Here is a 15,410-nt window from a genome sequence, read left to right as displayed (position 1 = left end):
AGGAAATTAGGTTATTTCCTACCATGATCCCTTGCACCACTATAAGTCTCACGGCGGGGTCAGGCACTTCCTCTTTCCTTCCTCCTCGCCACCTGGTAACTGGGGAAGAGATCTCCCGGCCATGGGCCTGGTTAGGCCCAAGGCCACGGGGGGATGGGCAGTCTCAGATCTGGCCAGCTGAGACTAGCCTAGCAGTGGGGGGGGGGAAGGAGGAGCCCTGGGGGTTTGGGTGCACCCTCAGGTGGGAATGGGATCTCTCTGGGTCTGTTTTGGGTCTCTCTCTTGTCACTGTGTTTCTAGTTCTCTGCACGCACTCACCGTTCTATTTAAACTTTTCATCGCTTTTGCAATCCGTTTGTCTGAGTCGTTATTTCTGCGCATGGTGGGGAGGGGGTCTGCCCCAACCCATTACACCCACCACAGAGGCTCAGCAGGAGAGGCTGGAAGGGAATAAAGAGCAGGTGAGGACAGCCCAAGCTCTGGCACTGGCACTGCTGCTGTGCTGGGACTCTGCCCCTCCACCTCTGCACACAGGCACTGCCCTGCAGCTCCACAGAAGCCTTGGAGGAAGGAAACAAGAGAAACAACTCCCTGCAGTGTCCTTTCTTGTGTTGACCACACAGGGAGCACAGCTCCTCATGTCTGCAGCCTCTGGGTCACACCAGACAGGACAACACTGAACCAGAAATGGTCTGAAGAAAGACATTTGTGTGGGAACAATATTCTCCCAAGGGGAACAGCCCCAGCAGCAGCCATAACTCGAGAAACCAGGCTGGGCCTGCACTGAGTGACATCAGAACTGCTCTGCAGGAGAAGACAAAGAGTTTATTGCTTCTGAAGGCATCCAGGGATCAGTTGGCTGAGGGCAGCCTTGAGCTCCTGGTTCCTCAGGCTGTAGATGAGAGGGTTCACTGCTGGAGGCACCACTGAGTACAGAACTGACACCACCAGGTCCAGGGATGGGGAGGAGATGGAGGAGGGCTTCAGGTTTGCAAAGAAGCCAGTGCTGAGAAAGAGGGAGACCACAGCCAGGTGAGGGAGGCAGGTGGCAAAGGCTTTGTGGCGTCCCTGCTGAGAGGGGATCCTCAGCACTGCCCTGAAGATCTGCACATAGGACACCACAAGGAACACAAAACAGACAGAGAATAAACAGGCACTGAAGACAATAAGCCAAAGTTCTCTGAGGTAGGATGTGGAGCAGGAGAGCTTGAGGATTTGGGGGATTTCACAGAAGAACTGGTCCAGAGCATTTCCCTGGCAGAGAGGCAGGGAAAATGTATTGGCTGTGTGCAGCAGAGAATACAGAATTCCACAGGCCCAGACAGCTGCTGCCAGGTGGAGACAAACTCTGCTGCCCAGGAGGGTCTCATAGTGCAGGGCTCTGCAGATGGCAACATAGCGATCATAGGACATGGTGGTGAGGAGAGAAAATTCTGTTGAAATGAAAAAGGCAAACAGAAAGACCTGAAGAACACATCCTGCATAGGAGATGTCCCTGGACTCCCTCAGGGTATTGGCCATGAACTTGGGAACAGTGGTGGTGATGGCACCCAGGTCAAGGAGAGAGAGGTTGAGGAGGAAGAAGTACATGGGGGTGTGGAGGTGGTGGTCCCAGGCTATGGTGGTGAAGATGAGGCCATTGCCCAGCAGGGCAGCCAGGTAGATGGCCAGGAAGAGGCAGAAGTGCAGGAGCTGCAGCTGCCTTGTGCCTGGGAATGGCAGGAGGAGGAAGTGGGTGATGGAGCTGCTGTTGGCCATCTGCTGCCTCTGGCCATGGAGACCTGTCCAAGGAGAGAAAGGCAGTGACAAGTTAGGGCACACTTCTCTTAGCCTCATTGTAAGCCCTGTCCCTGAGCTGCTTGAGGAATGGATCAGCTCAATCCCATCACTACCAACCCATGGCAGAGTTCATCACAGCTTCAAATGCAGCAGGGACCCAGAATTGCCATGAAGATTTCTCTGGTGTCAGAACAAAAAGTGGTCAAGAGCCCAATCCCAGAGAACAAGAGTCCCATTGTGGTGGGTTGATATTTCCCCCTAGCATTATCTTTGCCGGAGCAGCTCAGTTAGAAGCAAATGAAGCTGTATTGACAAGCAAGAGCTACACTCTACAATGGAATGCAATGAACAGGTACAAAACATCCAGGAGTGACAATATTAGACAGCTATTTACAATTATTAATCAACACAAAAAAACCCTGGCCAGAGACTAGGGAAGCTGTTCCTCTGACCCTAACCCCTAGCCCCCTGCTCCAAGACAGAAAGGAGGAGTGGAGAGAGAAAAAAAGCAGAGGGTTAGACTTAGCCAAGGGCAGCCAAAGCAGGTGATCTCTCCAGAGTGAAGCAGAACAGCTGAGATGAGAAGAGAAGAGAGAGAATTGTTATGGTACAGCACCTCTGATTCCAGATATTTATCCAATGAATTTGTTTAGAATAATCTTTTCTTTTCTTTTTCACACCCAAGAGTGATCTATTTATTTTGTTTCTACTTTTCTGCTCAAAATCTGTAACTAATTGTGACTGTTTGACTTCTGGAGGAGGGTTCCCCCCTTGTACCCCCTTCTCTCCCCTTTTTCCCCAAAGAGGGTTAGAAAGAGAGAAAAAGTTATTAATTAAAGCAAAGTATTAATAGGCCTTAGTTGCTTATCTGTCCACAATCAGTCTGGCAGGGAGCCCAGAAGCGGACGAGCTGGAAAGGGAAAAGGAAAGGAGCGAACTGAGGAAAGTCCCAGCTGCACCTAAGCTTAAAACTGCGTTCTACCAATCCACCAATGAAGTTAGTTTAGAATATCTGATTGTTTTCGTTAATATTCCAAAACATTCAGCCATAGTGTCCCAGCACTGTCTCTTTCTTAAAGGCACAGCCTCAAACGGTCACACTAAATTTTAAAGGCATTGCCTAAAACCACCACAGCCATGGAGAGTTGGAGAAACAGGGAGCAGGCCTGCCGTGCTACAGAGATAGTGAAGGGAAGAGAGAAAGGCAGAGGGGCTGGGGGTGAAGCCTTCTCCTTACCCAGCTCTGCTCACTGCTGCTCACAGGATGGAAGGGAAGGGCTTTGGTCCTCCTTCTGTGTGCACACTCCAGGAGCCTTCAGCTGAGCGTCAGCTGCTGAGATGGAGATGCCTCCAGGAGCTACAGCTGCAGTGTCCTGCACCCACAGCCTCACTGTGTCAGTGACTGCAGTGACTTCTCCTCCAGTGAGTTCTTAGTCACCCTCTCAGTCCTGGCCACCTTGAAGCTCTCTCTGCCTTCCTCACGTCCCTGAGATCCTCTGGCAGTGTCCTCAGCCCTGCTGTGCTGTGCAGAGGACCTGCTCCTGGCCAGAGCTGTCTCTTGAAGTGCTTCCTGCTTGCCAGCAGATCCCTCCAGCCCAGGAGCCTGGCCTAGCTCAGCACAAACGGACCAGCCCAAGGCATTTAAAGGAGCCCTCTGGTTGCTTTGGTGATGAGTCCATGAGCCTCAGAGACGGAGAAGCTGATGAAACCTCTCCAGAAGTCAAAGTCAGATTCAAACTCTGAAGTTTCTTCTACTCTTAATGGGTCCCAGTGAAGCATACTGGGAAAATGTCCCCAGGGTCTGGTTAGAGCAGGAGACAGTGGGTGCAAGGGAAGCATTACTGGAGGCACTGAAGCATCTCCAGGCTGTGGTGAGAGCAGAGAACTGAGGCAGTGCTGACAGGTCAGGTCAAGCAGCTCAAGGTGGCTCTGCTGCTGAGGAAACCTGGAGGGGTTTCATTGATCCAAAGGGCCAAGCCCTGAGCCCCAGCCCCTGACAAGGCAGATCCTGTCCCTCACCTGTGGCTCTGGGCTCTGCTGGGGGCAGTGGGGAGTGAGGATGAGCAGTGACCAGGGTAGGACCTTGTCAGGTTTTGCTGTGGGTTTTTGCTGAAAAGGAATGAAATGTTCCTTTAAAAGTACTTTTTATCAGATGCTTTGTACAGCAAAAATCTCTCCAATTAGCTGCAGAAACCTTGGCAATAATTAGAGGTTCAGCAGTATTTAATGAGCCCCATGGAGTATTTAGGGCTGATTACATCATCCTCAGGTACTGCCAGGAGACTCTGCCAAGGTACTGCCAAGAAGCCTCTCAAGAAGTCCAAGTCAGAAGAAAACTCCAAAGTACCTTGAAGCACTGATTGGCCTCACTGAGGCTTGTTACTGACAAAGGCTCCCCAGGGACTTGTTAGAGCAGCTTGTTAGAGGCCAGGATTGCAGGGAGACAAAGTACAGGGCAGAAAAACTTGCCTTTGGTCTGTGAAGCAGAAAGGCCAAGCCCTGACCACTGCCCTTGCAATAGAAGAACCTCAAAGCCTCAAAGAAAAATTTCTCCTCACAGGCCTTGGTGGCAGAGGCAAGTGCCAGAGCCAAAGGCACAAAACCCATGGTCCTGTTGGGACTCTCAGCCTTGGCCATTCCTACTGCAGCCTTTCCTCCACTGTCCCATGCCCTGCAGCTCTTCCCCTTCAGTCTGATGACATCAATCTTGCTTCCCCAGCCAGCTCTCCCCCTGCCATTTCCACCCCTTCCTTGAGTTGTCTGTGCTCTCCCTGCCATTTCCTGACACCTCTGGATGGCCTCATGCATAGCAGCTCTGCCCTTTGAGGGACATGTCTTTGGCCTCATCTCCACTCTGAACCTTCCAAGCTGCACTTTGTGGAGGTTTTGTTCTCTCTCCACTCCCCAGAAGAGCTCCATCCTCTCTGAATTCACCTTTCAGCCATGTGCACACTGCTCTGGCAGTGCCCTGAGCCTCCATTCAGCAGGCTGAAGCAGCTCAGGTCCTTCAGCCTCTCCACAGAGATGTCAATCCCCATCCTGGCAGATCTCCTGTTCAGCCTCCCTAGTTCCTTGCTTCTCCTTCAGACTGCAGAAACCCACACCCAGGCACCGAGAATCCAGATATGTCTGCAGCATTGCTGAGTCCAGGAGGAGGACAACTTGGTGCCATGGTCTAGTCATGAGGTCTGTGGTGACAGGTTGGACTCCATGACCTTTGAGGTCTCTTCCAATCTTGGTGATACTATGATACTGTGTGATACTGTGAACTTCTGTGTCTGATTTGCCACACTCCACCTGCCACAGCCTAACTGCAGTTGGCCACCTTCCCTGTGTGCAGGTTTTGCTCCATCCCAGGGCATTTGGAATAGGGAAATGAACCTCAGGAAAGTCTTGCTCAGTATTGCTCTATGAAATGCAGACAGGCCTTAGGCCTGGTCCTTGAAATGGGAGCTTAGGAGAAGACAGAGGCTTAGGGCCTGCTCTTGAAGGTGAGATTTGCCCCAGCTCTTCCCAGAGAGGTCCTTGCTGTCCCCTGTTCTGCTTCCTGAAGCAGAGCAGCACTCACACATGCCCTTCACTACAACAGCCATGCAAACAAAGCAGAACAAGCTCAGGGTTATTGCTCCAACCAGCTGCTTGAGACTGAAGCCCAAGGCAGGAATCCACAACCATAGCCAGACCCAGAGCTCTGAGAAGCCCCAGGTGGTGTCTTCCTTCCACACTTCATGCAGAATCTGCTTGGTTCCCATATCTCACTGATCATGGAATGGGCTGGGCAGGAAGGGACCTCCAAAGGTTTTCTTGTCCAACCTTCCCAGGGACATCCTCAACTGGATCAGGTTACCCAGAGCCCTGTCAAGCCTCACCTTCAATATCTCCAGGGATGGGATACCTACCACCTCCCTGGGCAACCTGTTCCAGTGTTCCACTACCCTCACGGTGTAGAACTTGTGCTGGCTCCTACTTCCTGCACAATCCTGCTTTGTTCCCATCTCTCACCCATGTCTATGGATGTCCTTCCTCTCTGATCCATGGAAACACAACAGCTTTTGTTCAGTGTTGTGCCCACTCCTCCTTCTGAGGCAAAGACCATGCCTGGAGCCATTCCCTCCTGAGCAGCTCTTTCTGCAACCTGTTTCACTCCACCCTGGGAAGCTGATCCTGCACCTGCAGTTCTATTCCAGAGAACTGGAAGAGCAGAGATCTTCACCATGACCTTTTCTGCTTCACTTCCTCCTAAGCAAGGCAGAACTGGCTGTTGGGCTGTGACTGGCTGGAAAGCAGCCCTGAGGAGAGAGACTTGGGGGTGCTGGTGAACGAGAAGCCCAATATGAGCTCTCAATGTGCACTTGCAGCCCACAAAGCCAATCAGATCCTGGGCTGCATCAAGAGAAGTGTGGCCAGCAGGTCAAGGGAGGTGATTCTCCCCCTCTACTTAGCTCTGGTGAAATACCACCAGGAGTACTGCGTCCAGCTCTGGAGCCCCTATTACAGGAGGGATGTGGAGGTGCTGGAAGGTGTCCAGAGAAGGGCCAGGAGGATGAGCAGAGGGCTGGAGCACCTCTCCTATGAGGACAGAGTGAAGGAGTTGGGGCTGTTCAGTCTGGAGAAGAGAAGGCTCCAAGGTCACCTCATTGTGGCCTTCCAGTATCTGAAGGGGGCCTGCAGGAAGGCTGGGGAGGGACTGCTCAGGATCTCAGGTAGTGATAGGACTAGGGGGAATGGAATGAAGCTAGAGGTGGGGAGATTCAGGCTGGAGGTGAGGAGGAGGCTCTTCCCCATGAGAGTGGTGAAGCCCTGGAATGGGTTGTCCAGGGAGGTGGTTGGGGCCCTGTCCCTGGAGGTGTTTAAGCCCAGACTGGATGAGGCTCTGGCCAGGCTGATCTAGTGTGGGGTGTCCCTGCCTATGGCAGGGGGGTTGGAACTAGATGATCCTTGTGGTCCCTTTCAACCCTGACTGATACTATGATGCTATGATACTATGATACCATCAGGCAAAGCTGTGTCAATGTGACCATTTTAGGCTGTGCCTTTAAGGAAGGGACAGTTTCTGGAACACTCTGGATTAATGTTTTGGTGTAGAATGAAAACAGAGATAAGTCTAAACAAATTTCATTGGTAGATTGGTAGAATGCAACTTTAAATTTTTAGCTTTAGTTCAGTTTCAATCTCAGTCAGTTCAGTCTGTCTGGTTCAGTCTCTCTGAGCAACAGCTGTGTTCTGTCTGTGCTGGCGGGTGCTGACCTTGAACTAACAGATAAGAAACTAATTCTTGCTTTGAACTAACAGAATTCCCTCCTTAATAATTACCTTTTCTCTCTCTAATCATTTATGTTGAAAAAGGGAGGAAGGGGGTGAAGGGGATACTGTTGGGGGGGAACCCCTCTACTTGGAGGAGGGAAAGGTCTTCTGTGTTATGTTCTTTGCTGTACATTTCTGTATATCTTGTAAATACTGTGTATTGTGTATGTGATCATCTGCACAGGCTTGTTTTGCCATCAAGCAAGACAAGATTAAAGGACCTGCCAGAGAGATCCAGTTTCTGGGAGTACAGTGGCAGGATGGATGCCGACACATTCCAGTGGATGTGGTTAATAGAGTCTACCATGGCAAGTCCCACAAACAAGCAAGAGACCCTACGTTTCTTGGGGATAGTGGGATTTTGGAGACTGCACATTCCTGGATACAGTCAGATTGTGAAACCTCTGTATGATGTGACTCAAAAGAGAAACCATTTCCACTGGGGACCTGAACAACAAGCAGCCTTTGACCAGATAAAGCAAGAGGTAGTTCAAGCAGTGGGTCTGGGACCTGTCCGAGATGGTCCAGACATTAAGAACATTTTGTACACGGCTGCAAGTGACAATGGTCCAACCTGGTGCTTGTGGCAAAGAGCTCCAGGTGAGACACGTGGATGACCTCTTGGTTTCTGGAGTCGAGGTTACAGAGTGTTGGGGAATGGCTTGAATTGCAGGGACATGGTTCTATGGAACAGCTGTTTGATCAGAGTGTATAGGCCAGACTCCATTTTGTTGTTTATTGCTCACAGCTTAGCTGGTATGCTGATGTAGCAAGGTCACCACAGCCCTGTGACTGTGCTTGTAATTTTTAGAAGATAGCACCATGTGAAATAGTTACTTACAAGATAGTAGTATGTGAAACAAAGTATATATGCGAAACAAAGACCTACTGAGAAAGGAGGTTGTGGAGTTGCACGTAGGCCTAACCACAAGTAGGATGGACAATATGATGTAACCCTGGACTAATAGCTCATAGAATAATGACACGTATGCATATTTAGCTGCTGAATATACTATATAAGCTGTGTTTTTGAACAATAAAGTCGAAGCCTGATTACCAATCATATTGATTGTCTGCTCAATGCTTCCCACCACAACAAATGGCGCCCAAACAGGGACCCTCTCTGCCTGGAGATAAAAGGGACCCCCCCTGCTCCTAAAGGATATGATCCTGGCCACGGTTGGGTGTAATGGTTTCAGCCCTGCAGCAGCACAGGAGGTGAAAGAGCCAAAGGAAACCTGCACCAGTGGGTCAAAGGGCAGCTGGTAAGCAGAAAAGAAGAGAAACACTGCGCCGGTGGGTCAAAAGGGCAGCCGACAAGCAGGAAAGGCTCCGCACCTTGGATGCACTTACAGAAGTGATCCAGCCAAGATACACTGCCGATACCTCTGGAAAAGCTGCAAAACAGTGTGCACTGACGGTAAATATGGAGAGGCAAGAGGCATATGATTTATTTAAGTGCTTTTTAGAAAAGCAATGTGTTAATGATATAGACTTTAGTAAGGAATTAGCAGGATTGTTTACTTAGGGTACTGCTAAAGGGTGTTTTCAGGACCCTAATAGTGTCTTTGAAGAAGGAGAATGACATAAGTTAGCAGATAAGTTTTTTGACAAACTGTGGGACTGGGTTACCATCAAGCTGCAAAAGCCGTGGCGAGAATGCATGAACTGTGTTAAAACCTATGAACTGAAATAGCGAATAGCTGCTGCAGTTAGAGCAACTTTGTCAGGACGAGATGCAGCGCCAGGTGTATCTGAGTTGCAGCTGAAAGATGTGTTTGAGAACTATCAACCGATCGACCGGGGCTGCCCCTGATACATCTTGCGGCAACCACACCGCGTTTACCAGCCCCCACCACTGCCGTTTGCACACAGCGGAGAAAAAGCCGGAAAAAGGCAGCTCAGTGTGTTCGACCCCTTTTATCAACACCTTCCTCTGACATCGCCAGCGACGGCTCGGATTCGGAAGACGACACCGGCAGCGAGGAATTCAAACAGCGCCGACTTTGCTTTACAGCCCCTCTTAGAAAAAATGGAGCGCTTGGAGGCTCGCGGTTACAGCGTTCCTGCCACCGCACTCCTCCCGCGAGCCCTGCCGGCCCCCGCGGATACCGACGGCTCCGACCAAGGCGGTACCGGCTGACGCACCACCGACACCGACAGCACCGACAGTAGCAGCGGAGCAGCTGCCACGGCAGCAGCCCCCACCCCTTTCCCCCGCAGCGGCTTTAGCCGCACTACTCTGTTTTGATTTAAAGCAACAGTACTCATTTTGTCATTTCTGATTGTAACGTCTTTCAGAGATTTGTTATTTAGAGTTTTGTTAAGTTTTTCTAATAAGCATAATGAATAAGTAAGCATTTGGTATTTATAAGTACTTAGTACATAGTAATTGCAGTAAGGTGTATGCACTTAGTTAAGAGTTCAAATTGTAAGATTTTCTTTTGGTTCGAACCTTCTTAGTTGTCTGCCTAGGCATTTCAAAGGAGCTCCATGTAATATAGTTAAGGAATGTATAAACAGGTTTTAATTTTGGAAAGTGTTTTTTAGTTAATGTAACAATTTTATTTCTTTTTAGACACTGATTTGATGGATTAATTTTAACATAGTTTTTTAAGGTTTTAAGGATTTTTGGTATTAGCATAAGTTAAGGTTTGTAGTAAATAGGTATTAATTTTAACAACTATTCCTTCACTAATGTGCAGAAGAATCAAGACTAAGAGGGAACAGCATTTCCCATGAAGTCGAACATCGATCACAATAACTGTTATGATAATCTGGGGTCAAAAGCATCAATCAAAAAAATATTTTGTCCTGAATGCTGAATCTGAAAATAGGCAGTTTGGGCTGGTAAATACAGAAAACCTATTTTGTGGTGAGAAAAAGGATTTAAATCCCCATGGAAAATTATTGAAAGGGATTGGCATAAGTGGGAAATAAAGACTAGAGAAATTTTAGTTGGGAAATATCAGGAATAATTAAAAGGGATTAGTAAAAGGAAAAGTAAGAGACATAAGATTTTGAAGGAAGAGGAATTGAAATAACAAAAGCACAATGGGAAATGGTAAACGAACTAACCAAGGAAGTAGAGAAGAGACTCCAAATGGAATTTTGAAGTGGGTTAAGGAGTTAAAATCTGTAGGACTCCTGAAGAATGTAACTGCTGCCGAGAAGAAAATACACCCAGCTGCTGGTTGCACCCCAGCAGGCCGAGGAGGAAGAGTTAACATATACTGGTGGAGCCTAATTTTGATCCTAGCCCTATTTGCACATAAGGAGTTCAATTGAGATCAAAAACCACGTTGCCCTGTGTGGATGAATTCTCTTTCAACATCAGTAATGATATACAGATTAAAAGGAGCTAAGATCATAACCCCATTAATCATATTGATGATAGCACCATTTGAAGTAAGGTCATGGGAACAAAACACTTATCTGCATCTATTGAAAGGGATAGTGAATAGTTATAATTTGACTGATTGTTGGATCTGTTCCCGGCTACCTAAAAATTCGGCCCATGGGCTTCCTTTAATAGGAACAGCCTTTCCTAATGTAACAGAAATACAAAAGTATTCCAAAATCATAAGCATGAGGATCATATGGAGATCCCACAATCTCAGTTAAGGTGGAAATTACAATTTGAGGAACCTTTACATGCGAATATGCCAGTACCTTGTGTCCAGCGATGTTGGCAAATAACTATAGACAAGAATAAGGGGGGAAATAGAACTGACCCTGGATGTGGCGATGTAATTTTTATAGGGCAATATTCAAAGTGTTCACAATTTATTAGTTATGGAGAAGCAAATATGTGGAATCTTGATCAGACCGGAGAGAAAAGACTTGAACTTGAAAAAGCAATAGTAAATTTTTCTGCTACAGTTGAAATCATAGTAAATGCAAGCACAGATGCAATAAAAGTGCAGCAAATTGAAATCAATAGTCTCTCGAAAATATCTACTCAGAATAGATTAGCTTTGGATTTTTTATATGTTAAGGAAGGGGGTGTATGTGTAGTCATAAATGTAAGTTGTTGTAGTTATGTTAATCTAGATAAACGAGTGGAAACAGATTTACAGGCGATTGTAAACCACAATCAGATATTACATCAGATTTCTTTAGATGATACTTCTTGTGGATTTAAAGAAATATGGGATAAATTAACTTTCTGGTTACCAAATCTAAATTGGCTTCAACATTTGTTTGTAATATTGTTGGAATAATTGTAATATTGCTATGCATAATACTCTGCAATTGTTGTTACAAAATACTAAGACCTTTAAGTAAGATTGCTCATGTCAACGAGTTACAAGTAGAGAATTATGATCAGAATGTGATCAGAACAGATGAACTTAATTATGATCCAATTAAGAAGGTTCTGAAATATCTGGAAATTTTAACACAAATCAATGGTGACAAAAAAAAAAAAGGGGGAGAATTGTGATGAATATACTGGTAATTTGTGTCAAAATTGTAAGACTTAGAGTGCACTGGGATTAAGGGTCAGGATCTTGTGAGGCCTGTTTAGAGGGTAAAGAGAAAGAAACCTCTCTTGCAGACTTGCAAGGACACTGTCTGGTTAATTGGAGACATCATGGCTGAGAAGGAGCTGTCTTAAAGATAAACATTCAGAACTGGGAATTTGTTTTCTTCAGATAAGAAGCCTGCACAATTGAGCATGTGTGAAAGTGGATGCTCTGACCCTTACCACACTGAATGTAGGGAGAAGGGATTTGACCACCTATTCTAAGACTATCATATGCCTCCCTTCTATTTAGCATAAGTTTGCTTATATAGATGATGAAACTATATAAGATGAAGAAAACTATTGTAAGGTTGCTTTTTGGGTGAAGTTGGTACCAATAAGAGATTAGTATTACTAGGATGACCAAAAACACATTATTATGGGTAATTTTTATATTGGGCAAAGCAATGAAGCTCTTTTGCTCTTGCTGATTGCCTGCAAGTTTTCTGTCTGTGAAGCTAGAGCCTGGCCAGATCTACCTTTACAGATTAAAGAAATCTTGCTACCATTAAACAAATTATGCTTTTTGACCATCCTAGAGAAAATAAAGATGCAACATAACAGGTAATAATGAATTGATTGAACTTTTTCAGACGTGTCTGATAGGGATACCCAGACTTAATGTAAATATGTTTGTTAATTATAGTAGTAAGTTTTAAGGTTCTTAGGTATTATTGTACTCATTTTGATTATTGTTAAACTTGTTTATAATTGTATTATGCAAAGTGTTCAAAGAATAACTTCCAAGGCCTTACTTGCACAAAAGAAAAACGGGGGAATTGTTGTCGGACAAGAGGGGACATGGGTCCCAGGAACACCTGTGCAATTCAGGCCTTGAAGAATTCTCTGTTGATAATATACTGGCGGAGAGGAGATGTGAGAAAGTGCTGATTGCTTGGTATGCTGAAGTCCAGCTGCCCCTGAGATGGGAGGCAAGCAAGATAAGGAGGAGGCGAGATCTGGGAAAGAGAGCAATTAGGCCGGATGGAAGAATTCCACAGAGTTGTGAAAACAATGATGTAACCTTTTAGAGAGCAACCAATAGTATGTTGCCAAGTGGGCATAATTATAGCAAACTGTATATAAGATGTGTCTGATGCTCAATAAAGTGGAATCCGCTGATCAAATTGGTCGTTAAAGCGGCCCCCTTCTTGCAGTATGTCATGACCCAGGCAGGATCTGAGGGTTTGAGGTCGTGGGCTCAGGTGCTTCCATCTTCCCTATTGCAGAGCTGTGACCCCTCCCTCCCACAGTATGGCCTCACAGAAGGACCCAGGCAAGAGTTGGGAGGAGAAGCAGCACCCAGAGATCAAGTTGGAGAAGCCAATGTGCAGTCCCAAGGGAGAGGAGGATGAGGAGGAAAAAGAGGAGAAGATGGAGGATGATGCTGAGAATGACAACTGTGAAGAGGAGGAGGAGGATGATGATGATGAAAGTGACCAGGATGAGGGGGAGGAATGTATGGAGGAGGATGAAGCCAGAGCAGGTCCCTCAGTGTCACCCAAAGAGCTGAATCAGTGCCCTGAGTGTAGGCAGAGCTTCCCAGGTAGCTCAGAGCTAGTGAAGCACCACTGCCCACAACCTGGCTCCCGGCCCTTCGTTTGTGGTGACTATGGCAAGAGGTTCCGCTGGAACTCTGAGCTCATCAAGCACCGCCGCACCCACACTGGAGAGAAACCTTTCACCTGTGGTGACTGCGGCCAGAGGTTCACCCAGAGCGGCAATCTCACCCGGCACTGCCTCACCCACACTGGAGAGAAACCGTTCATCTGTGTCGACTGTGGTCAGAGCTTCACCCAGCGAGGTCATCTCACCCAACACCGCCACACCCACACTGGAGAGAAACCGTTTACCTGTGCTGACTGTGGGCAGAGCTTCACCCAGCGCTCTAATCTCATCCAGCACCGCCGCTCCCACACGGGAGAGAGACCCTTCTCCTGTGACAGCTGTGGCAAGCGGTTCAGGGTGATCTCTCATCTTAGGCAACACCGCCTCACCCACACCAGCGAGAAGGCCTTCACCTGCAGGGACTGCGGCAAGAGCTTCAAACACAGCTCCACTCTCACCATCCATCGCCGCATCCACACTAGAGAGCATCTGTTCCCCTGTGCTGAGTGCGGCAAGACGTTCACCAGGAGTACTCCATACATGCAGCACCAACTCATCCACAGCGGTGAGAAGCCGTACAGCTGTGTTGATTGTGGCAAGAACTTCACCCAGGCTGCAGGCCTCATAGATCACCGTGGCGTGCGCATTGGCGATAAGTCTTTCAGCTGTGCTGAGTGTGGCCAGGCCTTCAGACACAGGAGCACTCTCACTGAGCACCACCGCACCCACACCGGAGTGAAACCTTTCACCTGTGCTGCCTGTGGGAAGCGCTTCAGACGGAGCCGAAGTCTCACTCGGCACCGCCGCACCCACACTGGTGAGATGCCCTTCACTTGTGGCGACTGCGGTAAGAGCTTCACCCAGAAGCTATCCCTCAGCAATCACCGCTGCACCCACAACTGAGAGCAGCCTGCACTGGAGGGGAGGCATAAATCCACCTAAAATCTGTTGGGTAATCGTGACCCATCTTTGAGGGCCTTTCCAGCATCAAAATCATCTCTTTTTCCTTTGCAGTTCTCAGGGACTGGGGACACCAGCAGCAACCAACACCTCCTGCCCTTCTTAACACCAATTATTGCTAATGAGAACAATTACAGTGCTCAGTTGGCACAGCTGGAGCTCCCAGTGGAGCTCAGCAGGGCTTTGCCAGAGTCTATCTGGTTCTTCCGCAGGGTCTGTCTGGTTTTTCCCCAATGCTTTGTGTCTCCCTGGGGTAAGAAATCCTCTCTGTATATTCACCAATCATGTCAATAAAACCCAAAAGTTACCCAAATCCTGTCTGTTTGCTTTTATTTCAGATATCCCTGCCTCAATGCCTGAATTTTGGGGGCATTTGCTCCCAATGGATGGGGTGGAGCTGTGTGCCCAGTTCAGGGAGGGGAAAATGAGGCTCTCAGAGAAGTCTTGAGGGGCATCTCAGAGGCATTCTTCAGGGGCTTTCAGGTGATCTTAGGTGTTTGGGATTTGGATGGTCCTAGGAGTGACTTTTGGAATCATTGGAAGGTGTAGGGGGAAGCTGATGGAGATCTTTGGAAGAACTCCGAAAGCTTCTGTTGGCTTTCCACTCTGGGGCTGGAACAGGTTGAGGAGCTGAGAAGAGGTTAAGCTGCCTGTTCCCCCCAAAACAGAAGGGAGGGAAAAAGAACACACACCTGAATCAAAAAACCCTCTGGGTTGAGGTAAGGACTTGAGATAAGCTCAAAAGAGTTGAATCCAAAGGACATCCCATAATGCACACTGACCTGAGGCTGTTTTCAGAAAGAAGCACAGCAGTGAGCAGCAGCAGCCAGGAGTTAAACCCCTGCAGCCCTCCCCCTCAGCAAAGAGGCAGCACCTGAGAGCCAGAACCCAACAGCAGCAACCAACCCCCACCTCACTGCAGCCTCCTTGCAGGGAGCTCTAGAGGCCAAGAGGTCTCCCCTCAGCCTCCTCTTCTCCACACTAAACACCCACAGCTCCCTCACCTGCTCCTCACCAGCCCTGTTCTCCAGACCCTTCCCCACCTTTCTTGCCCTTCTCTGCACCTGCTTCAGACCCTCAAAGTCCTTCTTGGAGTCAGGGGCCCAAACCTCACCCCAGCATTCCAGGGGTGGCCTCCCACAGCCGCACAGAGGTCCCCACAATCACAGCGACCCCCCCCCAACCACACAGACCCCAAGCGCCAAGCTTGCAGAGCTCCTCCGGACCTCACAGC

At 48.1% G+C, this 15,410-nt stretch overlaps 2 protein-coding genes across 2 annotated transcripts in view; one reads left to right on the top strand and one right to left on the bottom strand.

Moving 5' to 3' along the window:
• Positions 1–855: 855 nt before the first annotated feature.
• Positions 856–1,788, bottom strand: LOC137460016 (olfactory receptor 14J1-like; the record flags this gene model as incomplete). Its single annotated transcript, XM_068170645.1, has 1 exon — positions 856–1,788. A coding segment is annotated over exon 1 (903 nt), but the record flags the coding sequence as incomplete, so codon positions are not given.
• Positions 1,789–1,947: 159 nt separating this feature from the next.
• Positions 1,948–15,410, top strand: part of LOC137460013 (zinc finger protein 850-like) — an 80,250-nt gene continuing 66,787 nt past the window's right edge. Inside the window, exons 1-2 of the mRNA XM_068170643.1 lie at positions 1,948–2,019; positions 13,229–14,114. Of these exons, the coding sequence (XP_068026744.1) occupies positions 1,948–2,019; positions 13,229–14,114 (958 nt within the window). The remainder of the gene's footprint in view (positions 2,020–13,228; positions 14,115–15,410) is intronic.

Source organism: Melanerpes formicivorus, unplaced genomic scaffold (assembly GCF_026170545.1).
Source record: "Melanerpes formicivorus ecotype bairdi unplaced genomic scaffold, bMelFor1.0.p_v2 SCAF_489, whole genome shotgun sequence".
NCBI lineage: Eukaryota > Metazoa > Chordata > Aves > Piciformes > Picidae > Melanerpes > Melanerpes formicivorus.
Note: the sequence above shows the minus strand (reverse complement) of the source record. Positions and strands in the feature narration are given on the sequence as shown.